Below are 27,809 nucleotides of genomic sequence, written 5' to 3' on the forward strand. Positions count from 1 at the left end.
AGCACATGTAACTGAAAAATCCTCTTTTTTATTTTATTATTATTATTATTATTATTTCCAGCTTATCATGAATAGTATAATTTGGGAGGGGGAAGCTTGTTTCTGCTTTTACTTCAACAGATTCTTCATAAATTTTGTATCACATGTTGAAAGCTCAATGAAAAGAAAATAAAGCCCACAAATATGTAGCTAATTCAGGTCTACGTCATTTCTCCACTCAGCATCTTGCTGGAAAGAAAGGAGAATCATGGCATATATCATAGGTAGGTATGATTTTACCTCTGGTGCAACCTAAAGGGTCAGGGCAGGGCGAGCAATGTCGTGACACAGATGTTTTGGTAAACAACACTCCTCTGCACTTCACCTCCAAAGCCACTGGACGCTCAGTGGTTCATTCTGCTACTGCTTTTGTCTTGCTGCAAGTGCTCAGACTGCCAGAGTTAATGATTAGCCACGGGGTCTTCCTGCCAAAAGGCTCGTTTTTGGCAGGGAAATGGCAGATGTTGGATGAACAGTGTATTCCTTAGCACGGCACTTCCATCTCCGAACCCCGGGCGCTGCCGGTTGGGTGCTGGAGTGCCCAACAAACCAACAGCAAAAGGAAATGGTGTCCCGGGGTTAATCCCTTCCTACTGCATGGAAATACAATGGAAAACGTAGATGATGGTCATTTGGTATCAGTGCATGATAATCAAGGAGTTCTCATTTCTAAGAAATGCCAGGAGAGTAGATATTTGCTGCCTTGACCGACACTAATTCTTGATGGATTTATTTAAAGCTCATTCACAGCTACTATACTTTTCCTGTACATTGCCCAAGGCAAATTATTATTTTGGGTGTTGGTTTGATGGGGTTTTTTTTTGGTTTCTGTTTTGCAATTTTTTTTGGAGGGGAAGGAGGTGTTAATTTGTGCCGAATCTTTTCAGGTAGGGCTTGGAAAAAAATCGAGTGTACTCATTAGGAATGTAAGATCATGTGGGCTATGTACCATAATTAGGAAGAACATAATTACACAGGGATTTATTTATTTTCAGATAAAGTAATCAAAAGCTCCGTTCTGCTTTGATTATCTATCTATAGGTTTGCTGTGGTGTCAACTGCTGTAACAGCAAACAGCACAGAATATTTAGTGTGTTTACAATGTTCCTGGGAGCTGTTATTGCCCTTGAACAACTGAGGGTATGATGCACAAAGAGGGGATACTCAAAATCCCCCAGGTGCCTGTGGCAGGTAGAGGACAATGAATCTTTGATTGTCAAATCTGACTTCCTGACCTAAGCACTGTCCTTTCATCCAGAATGTATCCCTTGCATTCCTACACTGATGATGAGATTAGACCCAAAACTGTGTCCACCTTGAAAGTTGTTTTGTTATTCCATGGGCCAGAGGGATATTCCAGAAGAGCAAATCAGTATTTATAGAAGAAATTCCACCCATGTCCAACGACACACAAGCACTTGACAGGGTCTGATTTTGAAATCATGGATCAGAAAAGTTATTTCTCCTGGTTACAAGATCATCCGTGGTGAATGCAATGTTGAAAAGTGTTCTGCTTCTGTTATTTGGAAATCCTTAGAAAGTGGATTTTAGAGTGCAAGGCCACGTGCCTTGGCCTGCACAGGTGATGTCTGTGTGGTGCAGGCTGACTCCTCTTGTCTTCTGTTTTGCAGTAATACTGAAAAATAGGATGGTTTTGTCTTTAAACACTTTTGGAAGTGGCTGTAGGGTATTTTTATGGGCAGTTTTATGGTTTGAATGGATAAACAGACAGAGGAAAGGGTACAAGGCTGATTTTTGTGGTTGATGGAACAGCTGATATTTTGATCTTTGCCTAACTTTCATGCTTAAGAATTCTCTAATGGTGACTTGAAATTTCTGCTTGGCTCCACGATCTGTGGCAGCCTAGAGAGCAAAGTTCCTTGTCCGTGGGTTGTGTACTAAAAAGGCAAAACACAGACTTTTTCCCTCCATCTGTTACAAGAGCAAGCCATGAACTGGAAAAGAGCATTTTTGCATTAAAAGAGAAGCCACTAAAAGATGGTCCTTCTCTGGAAAGATCAAGGAGTTGTGCAGGTTAGTGAGGGAGAGAACAAAGCCAGGTTTTATCCAACAGTGTAATTCTCTTTATAAAAATAGGGGTTTTTCCATTTTTTTTTTAGAAGGCACAGTAAAGCTTGATGGGCTCTCACTTCTATCCAGGGTTGGATTGACCCTAACAGCCTGTTTCCAAAGAGTTTTAGGCACCAAAAAAAAGAGCTAAACAGTGTCTTTAGGCTTCCCATTGAAATGTTAGTGTCTTATTTCTGGAAATTTCAGATTCAAACATCTTTCAAAGACAGTACTAAACCATCATGGCTTGATTGCCATAACTGGTGTGGAACAGAACTCCCAACATCCGGAGGCTGAAGCGAGATTTCCATGAAGTGCTTACGTCTGTTGGGTGCCTGTGTAAATATAGGTCTTTGCCTACGCATGTACTGTCTGAAATTCTATATATATGTATCTCAAATGGTTCCAGCATTGCTTTTTAAAAGACCACAAATACTTTAGCAACGTGCACAATATAAAGCCTCTTTTACTGTACCGGGAAAGTGGCTGCACTCAACTAAATTTGCTGTAACATTATAAATTTTTCCATGCACTTGAGCTCTCTGATTAGCAAAAATAAGGCAGCTTTTGTAAGGAAAATGTGATACAGACCTCAAATACGTTTCTGAAGTCACTGCACTTCGTCAAAGTGTATAACCTAATTTTGATCTGTATTGATAAGCTTCAGTTGTCATGGAGATCAGCAGGATAGGGAACATCCAGTGCCTGAGGCCATGCATCTTTACCAATTACCCATGGAGGTGGGTGCAGCATCTTTTAGCAGAGCAGCTCGCTTGCTTACTGGGAAAGATAATGGCTTTGGGAGTTGAGAAAAATTTTCCAAAGATTCAAACTGAAAATTAACTTTGGAATATCCAAATTAGACCATTCAGGCTGTTTGCCCTTTCCCTCCCACGTTGCTCCTATTCTGCTGTTTTGAAGTCACTGTTAGACTGAAAGGGACAGATCTGAAAATTTGTTTTCTCTCTCAATCAGTTTGCACCTCTGATTCTTTGAATCAGTTGCTCAGTGTAAAGATAAAGGTGGAGTTGAAGCAACTGGTCGTGCCTCAGTTGCTGTGAGACTGCAGGGAATGGGGAGTGATTCTGACATCTCTGATCTTGAACGTGCCTTCAATTTACATCAAAGCTTGATGCACACCAGCACCCGTGGCCTTCCATTTAGTTTTTGCTGCCATTCACATTTTTACCTCTATCATATGAGAAGAAAAGGAGTTTACATTCCCCTCAGTGTCTCTGCTTCTCCTTGGCATTGATCTATTGTGTCTCACTTCAGCAGTTGGCAGGTTTCACATCCAGGGGGTTTAGTTCTACATGTGAGGGGTTATTAGGAAGTACTCCATGCAAGGACATAGCCTGAGGTATGGAAGGGACAAGAGAGATGGTGCTGTCCCAGTGCACATGGTCTTCTGATCTGGAAAGATGAACTTCTTGTGAGGCTCTTGTAACTAATGCTGTGTGTAAAAGGAAGCGTGTGGTGCAAAGTAATCAGTTAATTTTCCAGGAACAAACTCTTCCTTCCTTGGAGAGCAGAAGTACACCCTCAAAGGCCACCAGTTTACAGTGGTTTAATATTGAATTAAGTCTCAGTAAAGGTGGCTTAATCAAATGTAAACCACCTCAAGACAGGACCAACTCAAAGTCGTGCCTAAGGTTCACATCACAGCCTTCGTACCTCATTTGCTGCCCACCTGTATCATTACTGAGAGATTTCCAAGCTGAAATTCCTCTTTATATTTCCAATGAAAACACTGCAGTTGTTCAGCTGATTAAATGTCTGCAAGCCCAGGCTTTTCCAACAAAGGCAGTGCACTCTTTTTTTCATTAAAGAGGGTTGTAGAGATGGTTTATAACTTGAATCCTCTCCTGCAGCAATCTCGTGTGATATGTAAGGCAGGCGAGTCAAAACAGTGTAACTGAAGCTTCAGAGCTGCAAATTATATAAACTCAGTGTAGTTATACCAATACTGAGCTGACAGGACCAAAACCTGTCTTCAGTGCCTAAAAACCCACCTCTTGTGGCAGACTGTGACAATAAATCCTCTGTGGGTTTGGCTCGTTTGTTTTGTTTTGAGGACAACGAGCTAAATCACATCCTCAGATATTTATGTCTGAGTTTGGACGTGCACATTCTTCATTCCAAACAGTAAAGTTACATTCAAAACCACTTAAGAATCTCATTTCCCGTGGTACATTTTTCTCATTAAACATTCTGTTGTCTGCTGAACCACATTTACGTTACTGCACTTCCAGCAGGATTATTTCCACAGTGCATGACACGTATCTGTGGAATGGGAATAACCCAGCTTGGTAAAACAGGACCTCCAGAGTTACTGCAGAGGAAGGATCAGGACATGTAACCTTGAAGCTACAGTTCATTTAAAGACTGGTTTTCATGGAAATATTCTGCTCTCCGCTTCCAGCATTATTCTCTAGAGCAAAGGCAAATATTAAACTTTATCTCCTCATTATTTGATCTCTGGGTGTAGCAATGGCTTTCTCCATCCTTTAATGTCCAACCTGTAGAAGTTAGAAAAGTCAAGAATGAACAGTGCAGACATGATTTTTGGCTCTCTTTGACCGTTCTGTTTCATCTTCAAGCCTCAGATCTGCTCAAAGGTCAGATTTTTTTGGACAAAAACTTCTTGTCCAAGTTCATATTGGTTAAACATCCATTTTCAGCCAGAGCATTAATCTGCAAGCAGTAATTCAGCTTCAACCTCCAAGTTCGGTGGTGCTAGCAGTGAAAAGTAGAGTTCTAGGTAACAAGGCTGAGAATTTTCTATTTCTTTTCAACTAAAGACTAGAGAAACAGTTTCCTTTTTTTTCTTTTTTTTCATGAAGAGCACAACAGTAGTTGTATTTTTAGCAAGGTAGCACAGGATCCACAGGGTTTAATAAGATAATGGTGCTGGGCTCCTTCCATAGTCAGTAGAGACCTTCTCAGTCCAGAGAATTAAAGCCTTAGTACAACTTATTTCATTTTTAAAAAAGATGTTTAAAACAGGTCAGGTAAATCTCAATTTATGGTCTGTTTCTCACCACTTACTGCAAAGCTGGCATGGGCTAATAAGGTGAAAAGCACCCAGTTATATTGTTAACTCCAAAAATTAGGGAACTAAATGACAATTTTGCTGAGAAGCTTACTCTGTGTGTGGATGAGGGGGATCAATGACTCGACCTACACATGGTGGGTCAGACCTGCAGTCACTGCAGTGGGATGGAATTGTGCAGTCTGTTTCCTGCTCACAGAACAAGTTCAGTTTTCCAAACTCTTTGCATCTGATCTGTAAGTCCAGAGGGTTTGCGAATGTGGTTTGTGTATTGGCCAGGAAAGAAGTCCATCTTCAGGAATTCCTCAGCTACCGAGTAGCAAGGGGGAGTCCCCCGACCTATAGCAGTGTCAGCTGAGGGCAACAGTAGGTACGTGGGATAAACTTTAGATTATATGGGTCCAATTTTCAGCTTTCTCCTCTCTCTCCCATACAATCTTTCTACTCTCCCTTTGGTTAACTTCTTACTGTATTTTCAGTACTTTATTTCATTGATTTGTTTCTACATTCCTTCTCCTCCTACTACATGGTGGCCAATCCTGTTCATAGTCAGGTTACGCAGAATGACCCAAGCAGGGGTGCACAAAGATCCTTAATGAGGCACAGTTTTTATTTGCATGACTCAAATTCTACCTTTACTGTGTTTCCCAAAGGATTCCCTATCAGCACATTCAGAGACAAACCACAAATTCTGTCATTCCCTGCGTGTCAGTAGAGACCTCACTTCAGACCCCTGACCATTTTCATCATGGATAACGCAGCGTAACTTCATTCCCCCGGGGTCAGCATGTTCATTTTATTTCCCTTAAGTCCCTCTGAGAAACCCACAAAGCCTTTAGAACCGAATTGCAACTATTTTTGCCTCCAGTTTGTGTAGTCTCTCATTTGCATTAACGTGCCGGGGCCGTCAAGGTGTTCAAGTCTGATAAGGTGGCCTTCAGCCACATCGTACATCACTCATTGAATCCTGGGAATGTTTAACTTTTTCTTTCCCCTTCCACCCTAGCACCCTCCCTCTTCCTCCCAGATGCAGCTGCAGTCCATGCCCAGGACACGTGCGGTGAGACTCAGCTTGTTTGCCTTTAGCTGTCTCAAGTCTCGTATTTAATCTGAGCAGTCCAGTCGTCGTCTTATGGTCAAACCGGGAGCCCCGGGGCACCCCCGTCAGACACTGCACCCCGTGTGTCTCAAAGGCCTCTGTCACACGGGTCAGCTCAGCCTGGAAGTCCCTGTTCTTTCCATGACTGAGTGACTCCAAGGTGATAGCTCAGTTTAAGTTTGTCTCCGAACACGTAGAGTTAGACGTGACCAAATCCGTTCTGTGTGTGCCCACAGAGGTCTGAGGATCCTGCCCTGATTCATGTAGTGTTTTGATATCCATTATCTCATTTTCTATTAATTTTCTCTTATTTGTCTGATTTTTCCTCCTTCACATTCCTTTCTGGTTCCTGCCTCCTCTGTCTCTTCTCTCTTTCTCCCTTTCCTTCCACCAATGTCTCTATTTTGATAATAAATAAATAAAGTTTATTTATAAAGGAAGGAAACAAAACTTCTACAAAATCTGTACTCTAAGGATTTTGGGACACTTTACAATATCTAACATCAGAGAGATGATTATACCTCAATTAGAAAGGATGGAAATAAAAAAAACATTAACTCTCCTAAGAAGTGCTCACAGTTTTTCATCACAAACCCATGTGGAAATGCCCCCTCCTCGGGTGGGAAGCAGCACTTAATTCTTAGATATTACTTTCAAAATCAAGTCTGTCTTATTTGATAATTTTAGCAAATACCAAGTCCTGTCATGTTGGTCTGTTCACTAGAAAAAATTATTTAAAAAATCAATCCCTGTCAAATAAAACAGGGCACAAGCAGTAAACATGGGGGGGAATTTTCTTCCAGATTTCCATGGCAACATTAAGTATATAACTGAAGAACACAAATCCCTACAACACCCCCTGATTAAGAGTTTTCAAAGTCATGATTGATTTTTAGACGCTTCATTTTCAGGTTCTGTGCCTGGAAATGCCTTCACAAGTGCTCCTTCTCAACAAAGGCTGAGCAGCCCTCTTGTGGTAAAAATTGGTCTGAGAAAATGTGTTTCAGAACAATCAGGTGATAAAAAAACATAAGTGAGACACTCAAAATCCATAACCACTTCTGAAATTCTCAGTCGTAGTAAAATTGAATTAACTCTAAAATTCCCTCCTTGATTTTGATCAGTTTTAGCTGACAATTAATCCCCAACTTAAGTCTGTAAAAAAACAGAGGTGGTTCAGAAATTTATCACAGAAGTGATGCTGTAAAAGGAACAGTCATTTTCATATTTACTTCCTGAGCATCATCCAAGAACCGAATTCATTTTACAAGTTGAAACATGATTACTATTCCTATTTGCTAGATGTATGCATGCCACAAATACTGTATGATTTCCAGCTTTTATACAATAATATTTAAGAACAACACGGTTTTCAGGCTTTGATTACCTGAAAAGAAACAAAAAAAACCCCTCTAGTAACAAGGATTGACTTAAAGGAGTAAAAAAGTGGGGAGAAATTGAGTATATTTTCAACTTATTCTGTTTTACTGTTCAGCTTACAAGCTCCATCTTCCATCTGTGCTTAGATGACCATAAATCTTAGATTGTGCCTTTTAGCAGAGCAAGAGGGACGGAGTTTGGTTTGTTGGAACAAAATTAGATGTTTGCCTTGAAGGCAATTGCTTTAAAATTCATCATATTGTCCTTTATATTTACTGGAGATTAGTCAGGGTACTCAGTGGTGTTTGGAGTGCTGTTCATCCCATCCTAAAGTGGACATCTAAAACAGTTCAGATATTCTGGCCAATAACTGTATTTCTCTCTCAACTACTTATTCTCTCTGATGATTCTCAAAGGACAAAGATTTCCAGCTTACTCAGATATTTACACTGTAAACATCCAATCTTCCCTGAGGTGAATCCCACCAAAACAAGCATGTGTTGAAAGCAAAACCAAAAATCTCCCCTTTAGAGTCGACGAGAAACCGCTATTTTCAATTTTCATGTTTTTCAACCCATTGTATCAGTCATAAAATCTCTTACAAGACCCCTACAAATGCCTTCCCGTGTTTCAGATTACCCTTCTTGGTGGCTGATTTAAATTAGCCCCTCTCTGGCTGGTTGTAAATGTGACCATCCCATTCCCCACAGCAGCTCTTTCTGGGATACGACACGTAGAGATCACGGTTCCAGTTACACAGTTTATGGACCTGCTGCTTTGGTGGCCACACTGTCTTAGTGTGTGTGACAAAAAATAGGTGGTACATCCAAATAGCTCACCAGACTTGCAGTTTCCACACTGAACTCCCTCCCCACCATCAAGGAAGATGGGTGAGAAAGTGCTTTGGTGTCCTTACCAGTACCCTCTGCTAAAAAGAAGGGATCCACACACCCTGGGTGCTCACACACGAAAATGAGGAACATCTGATCCAACTTCATCTCAGGCTGACCACCATCCTACAAGTTTATGTTCCTACCTGACTGTTCTCCACAAGCATGCAGTCGACTTCCATCGAATATATTGTTCTGTGACCCTCTGTACAACCCCCAGGCTGCAAAGGTCATGTATATTTTGGGTGCCTAACGCTGCCTTCAGGTCGTTCAATTCTTGGCTTGTCCGTGAACCAACACATTAAACCGCCAGCAAAAGCCAGTGCACTTTTAATTTATATTTTTAATTTACATTTTTGCTTCAGTCAAGCAGCTGGTTTGTGCTGTAGCTCCGTTCTGTGGTGTCTGCTTTCCATCTTTGTGACGTGTCTCATGAAATGTGTTGTGAGTGACCTACCTTGGCCTGTTCACGAGATGCTGAAAAAAAAAAAAATTGCTAATCTTGTCATATTTAGCAGCTGCGTTCAGAAATGCTACTGTAAGCCTAAGAGGGCTAACCAGCACTCTTGCAAGATGTCAGAACTATCAACCATTACCCTGTAAGTGTTCACACTCCTGTGACATTACTGTGTTTGTATGAGCATGTTGCAATTAAATGAATGGATAAGAGCAGAGGGGTAGCAAGAGGAAAGCAAGCATTCATTGAGTTCTTGTTGCATGGAGAGTTTTTTTTTTGTTCTTGTTCTGTGCTTTTGCTGATGCACCACAATTGAGAATTTTAAGGTTATTGGTTTTTAATTTTTTTTTTTTTTTGGTACTTATGGCTGATGCTGTTTATGGTTTGGGGTTAATAAATAGCTGCTCTTTATTATACAGCAAACAGGGGAGCACCTTCACGCTGAGAGGAAATGTTTCACCTGAAAGTTTGCTAGAAAAACAAGGACAAGGCAAGATTGAGTCAATCAGACTCTCAGTGGGTATAAAACATCTTTTATACATGGGTATAAAAGTCAGTGAAGTTATGTTGGTAAACACCCGAGGTGAGGAAGGGTTAAGATTGACCCAATATCAAAATAGTTTGTGTCTAGTGAGACATCAGAATCATAGAATCAATAAGGTCAGAAAAGACCTCCAAGATCTTCAAGTTGAAGTCATTGTCAAACACTTGTCTGTTGAGAGTGAGGCACCCAGAAGAGTGAGTAAATGCCATTCAGCCTAGAGAGTGTTAGTTAATCACATTTCCACAGTCCACCTCACCCCTTGTTTCATACAAGAAGCCCACAGGTTGTCATAGATTCACAGAATCATTAAGGTTGGAAAAGACTTCCAAGATCATCTAATTTTGTTTAGGTGAGGAATATCTTTCAGAAGTCTGTTGTACAGTATGTTTCCTGATGATCTGCCTCCTGAATTTCACAGCAGTTTTACAAGTTCAAATCAGCACTCCCAGAGATGTCCTGACATGCAGACCCAGCACTCCAGGGTCTTGCTACAGAATCCTTAGTAATTATTTTTTACACCATTAAGGAAAAGAGGTTGTTTTGTAACTTAACTACATATTTAATGATGCCTTTTTAGCTAGAAAAAAAAACATGAAAGTGAATTTTCTCAGTGATTTTACATCTCCTCAAGATACTTAAGAAACAGATGCTCAAAACATTCGATCAAAAGGCTGGCACTGTGCAAATAACAAAGACAGAGAATAAAAGAACAATTAGCATATTTATCTTCTACACTTTGAGAAGATGAAGACTAAGAGCAGTTAGGTAAAACTAGGACCTACATTTAGGAGGAGATTTAAGTTCACTGCTCAACTGACACCCTGATGCAGCACAGACTTCATGTTGAGCCTTTGCAGAGAAACAAATGTCATATTAAATGCAGTGTTTTAGAAAGATGGGACAGTGACAACTATCTGAGGTGAAATCCTCTACCTGGTCAATGACAAGGGGAGTTCAACCTAAAAAGGAGGTATTTAAATTTTTTGATGTTAAAATATGGAAGTCTCAGTAAACTTCCCTGTTTTTCAAGTCCTTGGTCTGAAGATGTGGTTTGTGCGTGGGAAAATTAAAAAGCTCTAATCACTTGCTGTGTTTAGGTATTATCTCAGGTATTTTGGAAGTGTTCCTACAGACCTAACTTTGGAAAAGGCATGTATCTGTCAGGGAGATTTTTCAGGTTCCTGAAAGTCATGTTAGCTATGTTTACAATCTTTGTGATAAAATAGATACTTCAGTTTATTAAACATGAGCTATATCAAGCATTTCATCACTAATGCCAGCATGTATCCCCATGGTTTGCTCTTTATCCTTCTATCTGAAATATTGTCATGATTATTTTTTTGCACATACTCACCACTGAGATGATGGATGTGCACATTTGGCCAGAAAAATTGGATTCCTCTAATCTGAACTTCACAAGTCTACAGGGCAGCAATTTATGTGGCAAACTCAGTCCAGACTCCCCTTGTGGTCAATGGGTAGATTTAGGATGTGATAAGAACTTCCTTAGGGGTAGGTGATTTGTCCTTGTGTGTAAGTGCTTCTTACTCTTCACAGGCACTGAAGGGAATGTAAATGTGGATTTAATTTAACTGAAATCAGATGTCATCATTGCAGATGTCTCATAGCATGAAGCTGGTCAATATATACATAAATAGATGCATTCAGTACATACCCATGTGGTTTACAACAGGAGTCACCTCTTCTTAAAGAGACACCTATAGCAGGCAAGAACTAGGCCTTAAAAGTGCATTTTTCTCCACACTGAATTTAGAGACATTATTTTAATAATTTCATGATCAATACCTACATTTATGTATGTCCCAACCTTGGTGAGATGAGTGTTGCTTTACATGACTACAGACCTTGACATCTTCATTACAAAAGTTTATATTTGAGCCAAGTATTTCACTTAAGATTCAGTTTTTAAACTGAACAGCTCTCTGACTTAAAACAGGTAGGACTAAGTAGCAAAACAACTACATCATCTTTCTTCAAATTCTGTGGTTTGGAGATCTCTTGCTTCTTTGGGCAGTCTGTGATCTTTTGCCTCAAAGAACTTGGGTGGTGAGAATTTCTGAGATCAGGGGCAGCAAACTCTTTGCCAGAGTAAAAATTACTCTTAGCTTAAGAGCACCCAGTGTCATCTCAGACCTTTTGTAGGCTACAGTGGCTTTTTTGAGCTACACAACTTTGCAGTGAGTCCAACAGAAGCAGCTGCAGAAGTGGCACGAGACACATCCTCAGTGCAGTGGAGATACCTGGAACTGATGGGAGAGTAACCTCTAAACTGCCATCTTCACCTCTGTCTCAGAGACAGAAAATAGAATGATAATCCCAAATTTCCTTACTCTGTCCCTCCTGGAGCTCAGGTCCCCTGAGGACACATGTTTTTGATGGTCTCCATTCATTTCAAATGGCACCATCACACATCCAGCTCAGCAGTTCTTGCACTTGCATCTGCAGTTTCTGAGTCTGGAGAAATATCTTCATTACATCCCTTTCACCAGAGGTGGAAGAACCTATTTAGACCATTTAGAACCCGTAGGTCCTTGTTCCCTGTTGCAGAGTTGATCATAATATTGTTTTTTAATCTGATGTGCAATTATTATGTTTAATCAAGCATTAATTAGTCTTCTAGAAACCTGTTTTAAAATGTGGAATAGAAACACGCTGAAATATTCAGTAGAAATAACTGGAAATTCTACTCAGCAACACAATATGATCTGTATTTTAATTTCAAATTCATGTCTTTCGTAATATCCATTTCAAATTTTGTCTTTTGTAATATCCATAGACATATTAGTGCTTTCAATAAGTGTGGATGCACAATGGAAAACTAAAAATATGGTTCCTTCAACTACTGGTCAAAGTTAGAAAATCTTTCTACTTTCTTTTCCTATTGGTATCAAGAGATTTTTTCATAATTCAATAGAGGAGTGAGGAAAAACAGAGGACACCAATATCTGCATGTGTTTGTACCAACACTTTATGGAAAGGGCACATTCATAGCCAAACTATAGGAGAAAACCTTGTGTTAAAACTGATTTTAAGCACAATAACAGCTGAAAAATAGAATGTCAGGCTCAACAAGAATTTAAATGCAACTTGCTTTTTTTTAAAATAACTTTAAGACTTTTCTCTACCTGATGGAATGTAAACAAGGCTTCCACTAGACCTTCTGGAGAACATTGTCTTCTAAACAGTTTAATCCTAACTGAGTGATTATTGTCCTCAGAACTTTCAGATCCATCCCACAAGTTTCTTGCCTCTCTGAAAAAATGTGGAAAGAAAAGAGGATAAATATCTTTGGCTCTTACACTCCTGAGAATTCCACTGTCTCCTTTAACATTTTCATTCCCCATAAACTTACATGTTTCACAGAAATTACTTCATCTTTTTTCTTCCTAATCTTGAAAAAAAAGAATCAATGCATCATCATCTTTACAGTCATCAGTATCTCTCAATTTTTTCCCATTGTTGAAATCTACTTTTCCTCTTCATTCATCTTAATAATCTATAAACTCCAGAATGTGTTACTTCTTAGTTTTAATGTATTTGCTTCATGACTTTCATGACAGTACTGAAGACAGCATTTCAAATAATTTGATTATGGCATTATACTTCAAGATCCTACAAACTAATTGTGTGATTAATCAGGTGTAATTAGTGCCACAAAACCAACAATAGAAAAAGACTTCCTCTGCATCTTTCCCAAAATTAATCTCCCATGAGTGCAGTGAGGTAGAACACACTAATAGACAATTCTGTTCTGACTTTTAGATCAAAACAACATTTATGCTTTTGTTATTGTTAGCATTAATTCTGAATATAAAGGATAACAGATTTTGAGAGATGATACTTCTTTGTCAAGTTTACTACCTTTAATTTGATTTTCTTTTAATTCCACGGTTAGTTTAAAGCACGTTCTTTACATCTTTTTAGGTTTATAGGGATAACATTGTTCTATACACTTCTCCTCAGTGTTTGTTTTCATTTTCATGGACCATAGTACAGGTCCACAGAGAAAAAGGACTAGAAGGGACCCCAAAAGCTCTTTTAGTCCATTACACTGACTCACTCCTGTATAGATTAATTTTTCTAGAGATCACCAAAGCTGAACACTCTGTATGATCATCAACCTATTCCAAGGCTGTTCTTCTCTTTTTTAAAAAACTTTTGGCCAGTGTCTAACTTGATAACTCACAAGAACTGTGTTCTCTGGTTTTTGGGGCCTTTCCCCAAGCCTTGAGGTTTGGTGTCCATCAGAATCATGACTCAGGTGTGTTCAGTGCAGTCTCAAGGCAAGAGTTGGGATGTGTTTATCCCTGTTAGTGCCCAAAGTCTGACTGAGAGACACCAGCAATGCACTGAATGTCCCATTTACAGGTGTTGGGGACAATATCATATGTTCAGAGTTCTTGGAGATATATTAATTAATTTTCACTTTCAGTAAGTCCAACACATCATTTTGGGTTATCTCTGAGCTGGAATTAGCAAATTCCAATGTGTCCCTACAGATAAAAGCAGAGCAAACATTTGAATTTTAAGAAGTATTCAGCTCTTAGAAACATCTTCACAGCTTTTTGCCTTCCTTTGTCCTCCATCTGCCTTCTTAACTTACTTGATTGTAATCAATGATATTCTTCCCCTCTGAAAATGTCCTGGAGGTTACTTCAGGTCACTTTGTTTTAAAAAAACCCTACATTTCCTTATTTTTAAATCAACATTTACTTTCTCTTTGATCTTTTTTTTTGCTGCTCAATCAGCAAATGGCACTGACCAAAACATGCACAAGTCTTGGCTGACCCCTTATTTTTGGGGAATTTCACCAGTTAAATGCTTGCATACATTTATTTCTAGCCCTTTTATTTCTTATGTACTGAACCTGATTTCCCTCTGAAACCTCTTTATCCTGAAACAGTAGAAATTAGTTAAACAGTGGAACTGCACTTAGCTTTCCAACAGTACAAATGAGACCAAAATCAAGACCTTGAGGAATAATCATGAGTATAAGAACAAGAACATACAGGATTTTGAGCTTTATTTGTGTGGCTGTTGGTTTTTTGGCTTTATTTGTATGGTTGTTTTGGAATTCTTTTGCTATGCAGAAAAAAATTCACACACACACACACACACACACACATAAAATATTAAAAAAAAGTGGTTTCAAACACTCCATTGGGATTAAGGTTTATAGTTGTGCTATGGTAGCAGTCTGAATCCTTTAGCAAGATTCCCCTCTTCATTTTTGGGCACAATAGGAAGAAATTACTGCTTATAACAATGAAAATTAAAATAAGAGAACAGAGCATTAATCACTGTTAATGTGCTGTTATTGTAGCAGCATGAAAGAAGTGGGAGCAAACTCCAGTGTGTGTGAAATCACTCTTTGGGAACAAACAGGAATGTTCTGTATTTGTTTGTATATTTATGCAGTGTATGTATTTTCCCAGAAGTCAGTCAGCAAAACGTTTTATGCTTTCTTCTTTAATTAAAGCACAAGGTGATTACTGCAAGGCTGCATTAAAGTTCTCTCCCTCTGTTGTCACAGGAGGCTGGCTCGCTCCACGCTGCTGCTCATCCCCCTGTTTGGAATTCACTACACAGTGTTTGCTTTTTCGCCTGAAAATGTCAGTAAGAGGGAGAGACTGGTGTTTGAATTGGGACTGGGATCCTTCCAGGTGATTATCCAGTGAATTCTGGTTTTGTTAGAATGAAATCTCTTTTATTTTTTTTAGAAACTTTGCATGCACAGTTCTCAGAGTGTGTCCTTGTTCCCTCATGTGGATGGTTTGTGTACTAGGATTTTGGGTTAGATTGGTTGATTGCCTGTTCTAACTCCTGCTATTTTGTGTTATTCCTTCAGGATTAAAATTACATTACATTAACTTTTTTCATACATTACATTACTTTTTGCATAAATTGCACTATTTTTTTTCTCTCCCGCTCTTCCAGGGTTTTGTTGTTGCTGTTCTCTACTGTTTCTTGAATGGGGAGGTAAGTCTTTCAGTATTTAAATTCCTCACCCATCTTCCTCATTTCATTTCCTTGTGGGAGTAACTGCTGTCCTAAACCTTCCCTCTAACTCATCACCTGCCATTCTCCCTGATACCTTAGGCTGAATCTCACAATTCTCAGCAAAAAAAAACCAAAAAAACCCGAAAGAATGTGTAGTGTCCTTATTAAACCAGAATGTTGGCCATGCCAGAGATGATGGCCCAGATTAACACTCCCTAACTGGGCTAGGGCTGTAGTGGTCTCCTTGGCAATGTCACCCCAGGTTCAGAATTTGGCACTGGTTTTGTGGAATTTGGCACTTGTTTCGTTAAACTTGGCACTGTTCTTGCCAGCCCACTCTTCCAGCCTGTTCAGTTCTCTCCATAAGGTGACTCTTCCTTCTGACATGTCCAGTCACCACCCAGTTTGGGGTCATCAGGCAACCTGGTGAAGGTGTTTTCAACCCCATTGTTGAGACTGTTATGAAGATATTGAAGCCCTGGCACAGGTTGCCCAGAGAAACTGTGGCTGCCCCATCCCTAGAAGTGCTCACATCCAGGTCAGATGAGCAACCTGGGCTAGTGGAAGCTGTCCCTGCCCATGTCAGGGGGTGGAACTGGTTGATCTTTAAGGTCCCTTTCAACCCAAACCATACCATGGTTCTATGTTGAACAGTGTGGGGTCCAGTACCAATCCCTGGAGGACCCCACTAGTGATATGGTGCCAGACTGAGTAAGAAACCTTGTCCAACACCCTCTGAGTGTGACCTCCTTCCCATCTTGCAGGACACCCACCCACTCCACATCTTGCCAGCTTGCCCAGGAGAAGGCTGGGGGAAACAGCATCAAACCCTTTGCTGAATTCCAAGTTTTCACAAGTCCTTGGCCTTTCTTGCTGGCACCATCCAAGTGTTGTCAGCTTCTTTTCTGAGACCTGCCACCTTCCAGCTGGTCCCTACACACAGAGAGCCCAAGCTGTGCCAGAAGCCCCCTCAGACCCTCCCCAGATATCTTGCAAGCCTCACACTCCTCTCAGCACATGGCAGCTGCTGCTGCTGCTGTCAGCTTCCCACACTAGTTATTTTTTTTTCTGATTCATCTGTTCTGGTCTGCAGATTGAGATTGCTCTGCCTTTGTTTATCCAACTGAATACCTGAGGTTATTATTTTCTCAATTAACAAAAAAAGGTTCCCTCCTCAAGGCCACCTTAAGAGGGATATCTGGAGTTCATCCATTTTCTCCACCACTGATACACATCTCTTGTGCAGTCCAACAGGATCCTTTCTCTAAAATCCCTAGAATCACCTTATTTTCTTCTTTCCAAGGAGTCTGAGTGCAGTAGGTGTTCTGTGCTTGCTCATCTCTAGCCTGCAACAGCTCATTTCTAGTACAAAAGGTCTCAAACTCCTTGATCCAAGTGATTCCCTCTCAGATAACAACCTCCAAGCTCATCAAACAAACTCATAGGTCACCTTTGCTTAGTCAGGGTGACTTTGAAAGGCCCCACAGGGCTGTGAAAGCATTATTCATAGCTCAGTCACTCCCAAGTAGCTCTGGAGGGTGAGATCTGGATCAAGCCTTGTTGGAATTAATGGTTGTACTCAGACTTCACCACCTGGTGTTGTTGGATATCTAAATCTCCCACCTACAAGTGTTGTTGCATCCATTACCTTCCCTGAGTGCTAAAAGAACAGCCAAAAGGTCTTTTCTAAAACCAGCCTGGAGATAAACACCTTCCAAGATAACAAGCACAGTCTGTCAGATTTCTTGGAACCCCTCAGAAGGAGTAGGAGGGTTGTTGTTGGCCAAACCAACACAATTAGATTGATTAAAACCATTTTACCTCTCAAGACATTGGAGAATGGTAATTAAAAAGTGTCTTGTCCCTCATTAAATTTCTTAGGGCAAGAAAGGATTCACCTTTGGTATAATAATTACACTGTTCAAGGTGCAAACACTATTTTGTATTTTATAGGGGTGATATAACTCCATACTCCATCTAATCTATAATTTATACATTAACCAAAACAGGAATTTAGAGGTACTAGAAGGAGAATGCAAGTTTTCCCGTTGGACTTTTCCTCCCTGTAGTTTTTTGCCCATACAGTTAAAGCACTTGTTTAGCATTTTGGCTTATGATGATCCATTTTGACACTTCTTTTAGTCCAGGAAAATCTAGTAATGACTGTTAGAGCCAAGGAGAACATCTTTGTCACAGCAGCTCATTGAAGACTGGAGAAATATATTGGGAAAATCTCTCTACATATTTCCTTGTTCTTGCATTATTTCATTCAGAAATGTGCTACAGGCTCCTTCCAGGAGTAAGCAACAGACCAAGTAAATGTTGGTCTAAACTCATATGATCTTTAATATGTTAAATCTTACCTATATATACTCACATGCTCACCCAGCAGGATTGCCAGGAAGTTGGTGATGAATGAAAAGTACAAAAGCTATGGAATTATTTGCTTCTTCCCTAACTGAGCTTCTAACCACGGATTGTTTTGCTCTTGGTGATTTACTATAAATCACCAGGATTTACATATAATACTCTCAAGTATCATATAAATATTTGGGAGTATAAAATACTCTCAAGAAAAGGAAGGTGTCACAGATGTCTGTAAATCCCAGAGCTGGTGTGTGCTTTGAGGGGATCTGAAAGCAGAAGGCAAAGTTTTCCATGGACATCCATCCATGAATGGCAGGCAAAAGACAGGTTGCCCACATGGACAGGTGGTTTCCCTACTGTCCAGTACCTTTTGTTTGCTGGTTTCTTTGGCTCCTTTTTATGTCTTTGATGAAAACAGGGTATTTTTTTTCCTTCATGTTGGAGTTAGTGTTGAACAGGTCTTTGTTCTTGATACCTCTGGGCTGATCCTAAATTTTCTGAAGCCAGAGACACAGAACCTGGGCTGTAATTCCCACTACAATGCTGGACCTCTTTCAGCTGTGGAGAAACCACTTCAGATTTTGCTGAAGCGAGGAGTTTAACAACAGCCTTAAAAATAGTTCTGTGGAATTGTGGGCTTTTTGCTGATCTTGATAATTTATCAGCATGTCCTCGAGCGGCGAAGTACATAAAAAATGACCTTTTGAAGTTTCTCCCTAAAGGTGCAATCAGAAATAAAGAGAAAATGGAGGAGCTGGAAAGTCAACCGGTATTTTGCTGTGGATTTCAAACACCGCCATCCTTCTCTAGCGAGCAGCGGAGTGAACGGGGGGACACAACTGTCCATTCTGAGCAAGAGCAGCTCTCAGATTCGGATGTCCAGCATAAATGCGGAGAACCTGGCCACATGAGCAGCTGAGGGAGCAAATCCATCGGGAGCAAACCAAAAACCGCCCCTCGAAACAGAAAAAAAAAATGAAACAATAGTTTTGGTTGTGGTGGTGTAGGTCTCTCCTCCTTCTCCTTCTCCTTCTCCTTCTCCTTCTCCTTCTCCTTCTTCTCCTTCTCCTTCTCCTTCTCCTTCTCCTTCTCCTTCTTCTCCTTCTCCTTCTCCTTCTCCTTCTCCTTCTCCTTCTCCTTCTCCTTCTCCTTCTCCTTCTCCTTCTCCTTCTCCTTCTCCTTCTCCTTCTCCTTCTCCTTCTCCTTCTCCTTCTCCTTCTCCTTCTCCTTCTCCTTCTCCTTCTCCTTCTCCTTCTCCTTCTCCTTCTCCTTCTCCTTCTCCTTCTCCTTCTCCTTCTCCTTCTCCTTCTCCTTTCCTTTCCTTTCCTTTCCTTTCCTTTCCTTTCCTTTCCTTTCCTTTCCTTTCCTTTCCTTTCCTTTCCTTTCCTTTCCTTTCCTTTCCTTTCCTTTCCTTTCCTTTCCTTTCCTTTCCTTTCCTTTCCTTTCCTTTCCTTTCCTTTCCTTTCCTTTCCTTTCCTTTTTTCATTCTCCTCTCCTCTCCTCTCCTCTCCTCTCCTCTCCTCTCCTCTCCTCTCCTCTCCTCTCCTCTCCTCTCCTCTCCTCTGGAGGTGACAAAGCAAAGGAAATGTGTGTATATATCTCTTTTTAACAGTCACTGTAAATACCCAACTGTACTCAAGGCCATTAATGGGGAATGTTTAACAGACAAACAAGAGGCCAAACCCACCCACTCAACTATTCCCATTTCAGAGCATCTGCAAGTGATCCGTGTCCGTCCAGAGTAACAAGTGGTTGCTGTGCAGTTGTGATCCTTGGTTGCCAAACTGATCCCAGTCCGTGAATGGACATGACCTTTGTCATTTTGCCACTTGGTTTCCTTTTTGGGTTGGATTTGCCTATTTTTTTTCCCCCCAGTCAAACATGCCCGAGCCTGTCCCTGTCTTTTGGCACGTGAATTTTTGCAGTGTTTCTCTTTTGAGTCTTAGGATGGAGCTGTTGTGCTTGGGTTTATCAAACCATTCAGGAGGATCTCCAGGAAGTTAAGCTGGATTTAGTCAGACATTCCCAGTGGACTTAAAGGAACAGCTGTGCCAATGTGAAACTGCCTCTCACTGCAGGAACTTGAGGCAAGAGCAATGGGATCCTCTGTGTTTTTCTGTACCCAGGGACACTTCTGAGATTGTTTGTGTTCTAGCTAAGCTGTGAATTTTCTAAAAGGGCCCTGAAGTCGAGATATACCTATATTTTTTTGGCATTGAGTGACAGATTGATCATTTGGATTCTTTGAGTTACAAAAATAACTGTCCCTTCCCTCCCACCTTAAGAGCAAAAGTTGGTTCCAGGGTGGTCTTTCCCTGCAGATGACCTTGGACCCTCTGCATCTGTGGCCAAACGTGGCATTGGGCTGCCACACAGCCCACAGTGCCTCTGCAACCTCTTGGACTTCTGTGTGTTGACTCTCCCCTGCCAGAGGCACAAGAAGGATCTGGCACAACATCCTGGAAGGTAAAAATCATCTGCATTTGGTGATATCAATGAGCAACTCAACTGAACAATGGGATGGCGTGGAAGGAAAATGTAAGGACTTTGGAGGACTTCCCACACCTGGCAGTTTTGTCTCTTTCTGGACATTCTGTTTGTTTAAGCACCAATGGTCTTACTGCTTTTTTGGGGGAGGAACTAGAATGTTCTTTCAACTTTTGCCTTGTAGTTGAAGCCACGACTGGTACTTACCTACTTCAATCCAGTGTCAATGATGTCAATTCTTAAGAGTCTTTATACAGAGCAAAAAGGCTTCGAGGACCATCCTAATGCTCACTTCACTTTGGATTTTTGAACTGATATATATATATAATATATATATATGTGTGTGTATGTGCATATATTAAAGACAAAAATGGAAACGACACTTTAAATGTGAAGTTTTGAACTGAAACTAATAGTAACCAGGAAATTCAAAATTCAGGCTGGTTCTTTGGTCTTAGTTGACATGATCATAAACTAAAAAAAAAAAAAAAAAAGGGAAAGACTTGGAATTTTAGTGTCAGCTGAGTGTGAGCTTTTAATTTCACTGGTTTTGTTAGTTTAAGTAAAAAAAAAAAGTTTTAATGTCATTTTAAGCAAAGGTTTTTAAAAATAATCCTAGTTTACTTATTTTTAAAAGGAGGAAAAATCAGGCCTCAGAAAGTCGTGAAAGGAATATTAGTTGTAATAATCCTCAACACATGTAATGCTTTATGGGGCATGATCTGCTCTCAAATGTAGCAGTTTAAATGAATGTAAAAAATAATTTGAAATAGAAATAATGACTGAGGTTATATTGGTACAGGATCATGCTCTTACGAGATGGTTGCACCCCTGTCATGTGAAACCTGCCCTTGCACAGAGGACCAGTAAAGTGTTTAAACCACTTCCATTATACTCCAAATTCTCAAGTGGAATTTATATGATCCAGACACCTTTTTTTTGCACATCTGCAGCACTGATCTGCTGCTCTGAGAGCAGAATTGATCCCCTTCTTCCCAGCTCTCTGCAGAAGTCACTCGAGTGTTTTTAACTGATGGATTGGCCCTTCCTCTCTCATTAGATGCTTCCAAAAAGCTATTTGAGAAAGTTTCCCCTGCACTTGGCAGCCTGGACATTTTTGAAATCTAATGTTAAATGAACTGATACCACCAGGTTTGTGTTTTCTGCAGTTTGGGCTTTCACAAGTATTATATTGACAATATTGTAAGTGTATTATTTAAAAAAAAAAATCAAAAGCTATATTTGGCATGAAAGACTAGTAGCCAGTTTTCAAGCATTAATAAATTAGAACTTTTAAGATAAAAGCTGGAGACTTTTTGCCATGTTTCAGTTCAGAGTAAGAAGGTGTTTGGATCTTTATTTTTTCATGTATTTTTGGTGTTGTTGTTGAAGCTTTTCCTGAGTTTATTTCTGGATTTTGTTGTTTCCCCGGCTGTCCTACAGTGCTCTGAAATTTGAGCTGGTGGATCTCAGTCCAGTGCCTCGTGGGTAAATGTCCACATCACCAAAACCACCCTCGAATCCTGCACGCTGGAGACCAGGCCCTCAGCTAAATTCAAATCAGTACAGAAAACTGTTATTGTTGTTGTTGTTGTTGTTAGAACAAACCCTCTTCACTTAGGATTGGGATTTGGCCTCAGCACATTGTTATTACTATCTATTTTTGATGGTCTCAGCCAGAGAATCCAAGGGTGGAATAGTCATGAAAACTTGGCCCTTAATTCCTGGAGCCAATGCTCAGGAGCAAGACAAGTTGGAGAGCAGTGGAGGGGAAATTTCTGCTGTTGCAGACCCTGTGTTTCTTGCTCAAATTGAAGTCTTTGCTACCATTCACCAGCACTGAATTTCCTAGAGGAGAAGGTGCCTCTCAACATATAAAATGTACAATATCTCATACAAACCACCCCCTTCTCTCGTGATCTGACTTATCTGAAGTGTTGCTGCACTTTGCAGATGTGGCTTTCCCTGGTCACCTGAACTTTCTCAGTGTTGCTGGAAAGATCATGCTTGAGGTGTAAATAGTTATTGCAACCAGGCTCTGGAGCCCTGGCACAAATTAGCCCTCAAGAAACCCTCTCTGTTGAATGTAAGCTGCAGATGCTGCCCAGGCATGGCCACCACTCCCAGTGGCTGTTATTCCCATTTATTCCAGGAGGGAAGAAGCCCACAGGTGGTTTGCTTCCAGGTGTGTGTAAATATCAGCTGAGTGTAACAGTACTTTGTTTGATTTTTTCACTGTGAAATATATTTTGGAGCAAGAAAGGCTGTGCTCTGAAAAACAAAACACAATTAAAATTGAAACAAGTGTGCAGTGCTCCTTGAGCCATTTTTTTTCTACCGTGTCCATAATGTTTTTCCTGTCTAATTTTCTTATTTTGCATTTATAAGTGTACAAAAACTTTCTGTGCTGCAGCTTTTGTGACTATTTACTGTATCTAACCACTGTTTGATTATTGACTTGTCAGTGTGAAGTGCTGGTACTACAGGACAATTAACATCCCAAAATGAACAGTACAAACTGTATTGTAAAGGACAAGGCTTGTTTCTTTGCTGCATGGTGACCTCACCTCCTTTACCTTCACCTCCATTTAGCATATCTGGAACTCAGAGCCCAGGTAAAGAAACTTAAATGCTTAGCTATGGGAATTTTTGTTTCATAGAGGAGAACTACCCAAGTTCCTCTGCATCAGTTAAATATTTGCATCTGACAGCCAGGTGTTAAAATTGGGTGGTGGGAGAAGGGACAGAGATGAAGGCAGGGGAGTCCAGAGTAAAATGCAATAGAGGTGCAGTTTTGAAGTTAAATTCAGACACTATATTTGATGTCTGGCTCCTCCTTTTCAGCATCTGTCTCTCATTGCAACTAAAAGACTGCAACTGCAAGGCCAAACAGCCACCAGAATTGGGCATGACCTGCCTGTGCTGGTGCTTTGACATCACATTTGCAAAGGTGACTCTCCACAGACTCTCTCCATCATCAAGGGCAAGTGGGAGATACCTTCCAGAAGGGACTGCAGAGCAGTTCATGGAACCAACAACCAAGGCTGGAAGCTGAATGACCATCTGGTCCAACCTTTGTGAGAAAGGGAGCTTAGTGAGGTTATTTAGCACCCTGTCCAGTCACCTCTTGGAAACCACCAATGCCACATCCCTGGGAGGTTGTTCCCATGAATGGCTGTTCCTATTCTAAAAAATTCTTTTCTTATATCAAAATGAAACCTCTCCTGGTGCAGTTTGTACTTGTTCCTCTTGTATTTTCCATGTGGATCCTTGTGAAGAAAGAACTTTACCCTCTTTGTAGCCACCCTTTTGGGACTGGAACAGAGTGATGAGGTTCCTGCTGAGCCTTCTCTTCTCCTTCAGTCTTTCTTCACTGATCATCTCTTTGTCTATCCCTTTGACCACCTTTGTGGTCCTCCTTTGGACCTTCTCCAGTCTGGCCACCTCTTTCTTGAACCGTGAGGACCAGAGTGGGACACAATATAGAATTTCTTAGAGTCCTGCTGGAAACCTGACCTGGGAGAATCTGCTCCTTTTCCAGCAGGGACAGAAGGATTAGTTGCCATAGTCTGCCTTGACAGTGTCATTTTTGCAAAATTGTGGCTTTTCACAGTATTTTCATGTCCATGGTGGACAAAGTTCTGCTTCTGAATAGCGTGAAAGCTTCTGGTTATATCAAAGATTCAGGGGGTGTTTTCCTAATCCCATGGACAAAAGAAATCAGCAACTGAAAATAAGCAAAGCCAAAATGAGCAAGAACAAAACGTATTTACTCAATGTGAAGGAAGGTCTGGAACTGTCATTATTTCATATTATATTATTCTCACTCCTAAACTGATCACCTCTCCTTTTCAAATTCAGTGGGATTTTCTTTTTCTCACCTTCTCTTCCCACTGGAAAGTTATTGCAAAACTTTTCTCCTTTGGCAGTTAGAAACCTTTTTTTTTCTGAATTCCAAGTTGAAATAATTCCTGGTTCTCTTAGGTTCCTTTTCATACCAGTCTTGCCTCCAGTTTCTCCCTCTCTTCCTGAGGTATAAACAGCTTTATTTCAGATAAAGTCTGCAGTTTGTCTTTGATCATACAGCTGAAAGATAAGACTAAAAAAAAATCATGCTATTAAGCTGAGTTTGTTTCAGCTCTAATCCAAGTTTGGGCAGCAAAAACAATGTAAGGAATCAAATACAGATGTGAGTTCATGCAGAATAGCAGGAAAATTACCTGGAAGCAGCATGTCAAGCACCCCGAGGGGAAAAAAAAAAGAAAGAAAGGGAAAAATAAAAACTGAGAGATAGATTTCCAGTTCTTGGAAGCCTATAAATGGTATTTGGTTTTTGAGTAATTTTCTTTCAGACAGGTCTAAAGGGAAAGTAATTCCAATATTTTCCCTTTCTGTTTTCAGTTTTGATCTTGCAAGAGGAGCTGTATCACTGCTCTTTCCAATCAGAGGCATAGGACACATACTCAGAAAAAATACTGCAAGAAATCATCGTTCAAATGGCCGAAAAGACACTGATTGTGTCAGTTTGTGAGGTTTCAGTGCTCATGTGTCTGACATTGCTACTAAATCCCTGCCAAATCTGGTCTGCAAACCATAAAAATATCCAACTTAATTTTCCAGCCCAGCCCTGACAGAAATTAGATATAAAAATTTTAGTGTCACAGAAAAAAAAAAAAATGTCCAGAGTGACTTTAGCAAAGAGTGGCAACAGAAGAAATGAAAACCTCATTAATTTAATTGGCTTTATCTGCCTTGTTATTTGAAATTGTTTTTCAATATGTTTCAGAAACAATTGCTGATGTCAGAGGTTTTTAACCTGTGGTCTGTGAAGACTTCAGAGCCCAGAGACTATTTCTAAAGTGTTCATGGGAGAGGATTAAAAAAAAAAAAAAAGTTCATTTTTGTGTGTAGCAATAGATGTCTGGGAGGCTTCTGAAGAGCTTCAATCTTACATGTCTTTATGCAAGGGCTCCCACAGATAAAAACCTAGAAAGTTCAATAAATTAGGATTTTCCTCCTTGCTTTGATTATGTCCTTTCTTGATATTAAGACTTTCACTTTTGTTCTGAGGTTTTTCTCATGTGGGCAGGGCTTCCAGAGAAATGTGTGCTTATATTATCAATATTCTACTTATAAAATCACTGCAGAGCAGTGAATGTGCCCTCAACAGAACTGTTATACATGGAAGGGAAGCAAAACAAGTGGGAAGAGCAGACAGAGCAGAATTTATGGACACCACATGGGATCCTGCTTGGCCTCCAGCTGCCAGACAAGACTGGAGTCTCTTATAGTTCCTGGGTCATATCTGTGAGCTCTGTGTGGATATCTAGGAAACACATGAACTCCCTGCGTGGGATTCTCTTCCAGACTCAGATACTGAATTTTATTATCTCTGTGAGGGCAGTGTCTCCTGGAGTCTTGTTTCTACGAATGTGAAACGTGCATAAGGCAAAAAATACAACCAAATACCTGTTTTTAAGTAGTTTTCTTCCTTAGGAGTTAAATATCAAGGGCTATATTTCAACACCTGGCACCTTCAGCATTAGATGGTCTGGCCCACAGTTAAAGTCCTGGAAAAGGTCTTGTGTCCTCAAGCAGTCAGCTAAGGAGATACCCACACCACTCCACTTTAGACATCAACAGCTGAGGTGTCTCCCTTTGATCTGCTTTCTCCACTTTGCCTTTGTGGCCACAAGAGACAAAAGAGCAATTTCAGAGCACAAAAATCAAAACCCGTATTTTTGATGTCCACTCAGAGGGGAGATGATTCACACTTTGCTGGTGTTTCTTTCCACCAAGAGGTCAAGATGGCCAGACTGGAGACAGATGTTGGCACTGTGGCAGCCTGGATGTGGAGATGGATTTTCCCTGGCCTGGTCACTGCTCTTCTGTTTCACACATGATGAGAAATAATGGCTTTGAAAAGCTTGGGGGTGGCTTCTGTTGGGTATTATCAGCCAGATCTGAGGGAGGTGTTATGCCTGATAAAGGCTTAGTAGAGTTTTCAGGAAGTCTCCTTCCCTCTGTGAGGTTGTGTCCATATGACCAGCACTTCTGTGTCCTGAAACAAACCAGATTATACAGCGCACATGCAGTGAAAAATAAAAAAAATTAGGATTTTACCCTCTGCTTTCAGCAGTCAGGAACATGCAACCAGTTCAGAATTGCGTTTAAAGGACAAACTAGGAAGATCTGGAGTGTTGCAGTTGCAGTTAATGATGCTCTGATGTTAAGCTCCATGTATATCTGTACTAAAGAGCTAAATTCAGCTAAATACACATTGTACTTTGTGTATGAAAACACACCAGCAGAGCTTGAACAATGTTTTGAACCTCGTGGTCTTTCACCTTCTTATGATTCGAATTGCAATTTCCCATTGGCTTTCTTTTGGGGAATTCATCCATGTAAAGAATTACTGTGTGATATGACACTGTGTGATCTGACACTCTTCAGTGTCTGAAATTCCTTAGGCTTCTGCATATGCCTTTCCCACTGGACTTTGTGCTTGCAGAGAAGTCTCAAGAGGCCTTTGTGTATCAGTATAATCTGTAAAAACAAATATTTGGTGTGTTCATTCTCTTTCCCTTCTACTTGTCAATTTAGTGGCAATGCAAACCTGCTATAGCTCTGAGAAGTACCAAGTTATTGGATGGAAAGCTGTATTTTGGCTTTTGACTGTGTCAAGGTACAAAGTTATGGCCTGTTGGGTCTAATACTGACCTTTTTTGGTCAAAACTGGTTTAACTGGTAATGGGATTTGGGGTTATTCAGCTTTGTTATGAGGTGGAAACACAGATATCAATTGCTGCTTTCTAACCTTTTTTGTGTTTTGAGAAATTGTTTTTAACATGTATACTGCTGTAGATGACACAATAAATGTATTATCATTTTGTATAAGTCTGTTCTGATATAAAATTGCACCAAAGAGAACTTTTTGTCTGTGAAGTTACAGGGTAGTGGTTTGTTGGGTTTTTTTTTCCTGAAGCAAAAGGATGGAGGGGGGTTTTTTTGGGCTGAAATTTGCTTCCTTCCTCATGAGGGGGAGTCCAGGAATTCTGCTGCTCAAAGTCAGTCCTGGGCCAACCAGGAGTGAAGTTTTTGCCTTTAATGGGCCATGAACCCTCTTCCTTCACCATCAACCAGGGGAGTTACATGAGGAATGTTTTTACCACCCTGAACCAGTGTCAAACATGACTGGGGTCTAATATCACCAGTACAAAGGCAACACACTCTCCACTGCAACTAAAAGCCCCTGTGCCTCTGAGTTTTGATCCACAGGTCTTTGGGGACCTAAATATTATTTCTAAGGGATCTAAACAACAGATAAAAAATTCTGTTGTCCTCAAAGACAGACCTCCAGTTGGCAAGGCTGAACAAAATTGATGTCTGTAACTCCTGATATG

General features: G+C 40.4%; 1 protein-coding gene across 11 annotated transcripts in view; it reads left to right on the forward strand.

Annotated features, from left to right (window-relative positions):
* ADCYAP1R1 (ADCYAP receptor type I) overlaps positions 1–27,300 on the forward strand; it is a 153,311-nt gene extending 126,011 nt beyond the window's left edge. For 2 of the 11 annotated variants that reach the window (XM_051768372.1, XM_051768373.1), the window contains exons 15-19: positions 6,168–6,221; positions 9,046–9,129; positions 15,086–15,215; positions 15,490–15,531; positions 18,629–27,300. In XM_051768372.1, the coding sequence (XP_051624332.1) occupies positions 6,168–6,221; positions 9,046–9,129; positions 15,086–15,215; positions 15,490–15,531; positions 18,629–18,838 (520 nt within the window). In that variant the 3' untranslated portion in view covers positions 18,839–27,300. Of the gene's footprint in view, positions 1–221; positions 264–6,167; positions 6,222–9,045; positions 9,130–15,085; positions 15,216–15,489; positions 15,532–18,628 lie in introns of all 11 variants that reach the window. The other 9 variants (XM_051768374.1, XM_051768381.1, XM_051768380.1 and 6 more) reach the window with 9 other exon arrangements.
* The last annotated feature ends 509 nt before the right edge of the window (positions 27,301–27,809 follow it).

The sequence above is a fragment of the Manacus candei genome, unplaced genomic scaffold (assembly GCF_025592945.1).
Source record: "Manacus candei isolate 608988 ecotype Guabito, Panama unplaced genomic scaffold, ASM2559294v1 h1tg000094l, whole genome shotgun sequence".
In the NCBI taxonomy this organism is placed as follows: domain Eukaryota; kingdom Metazoa; phylum Chordata; class Aves; order Passeriformes; family Pipridae; genus Manacus; species Manacus candei.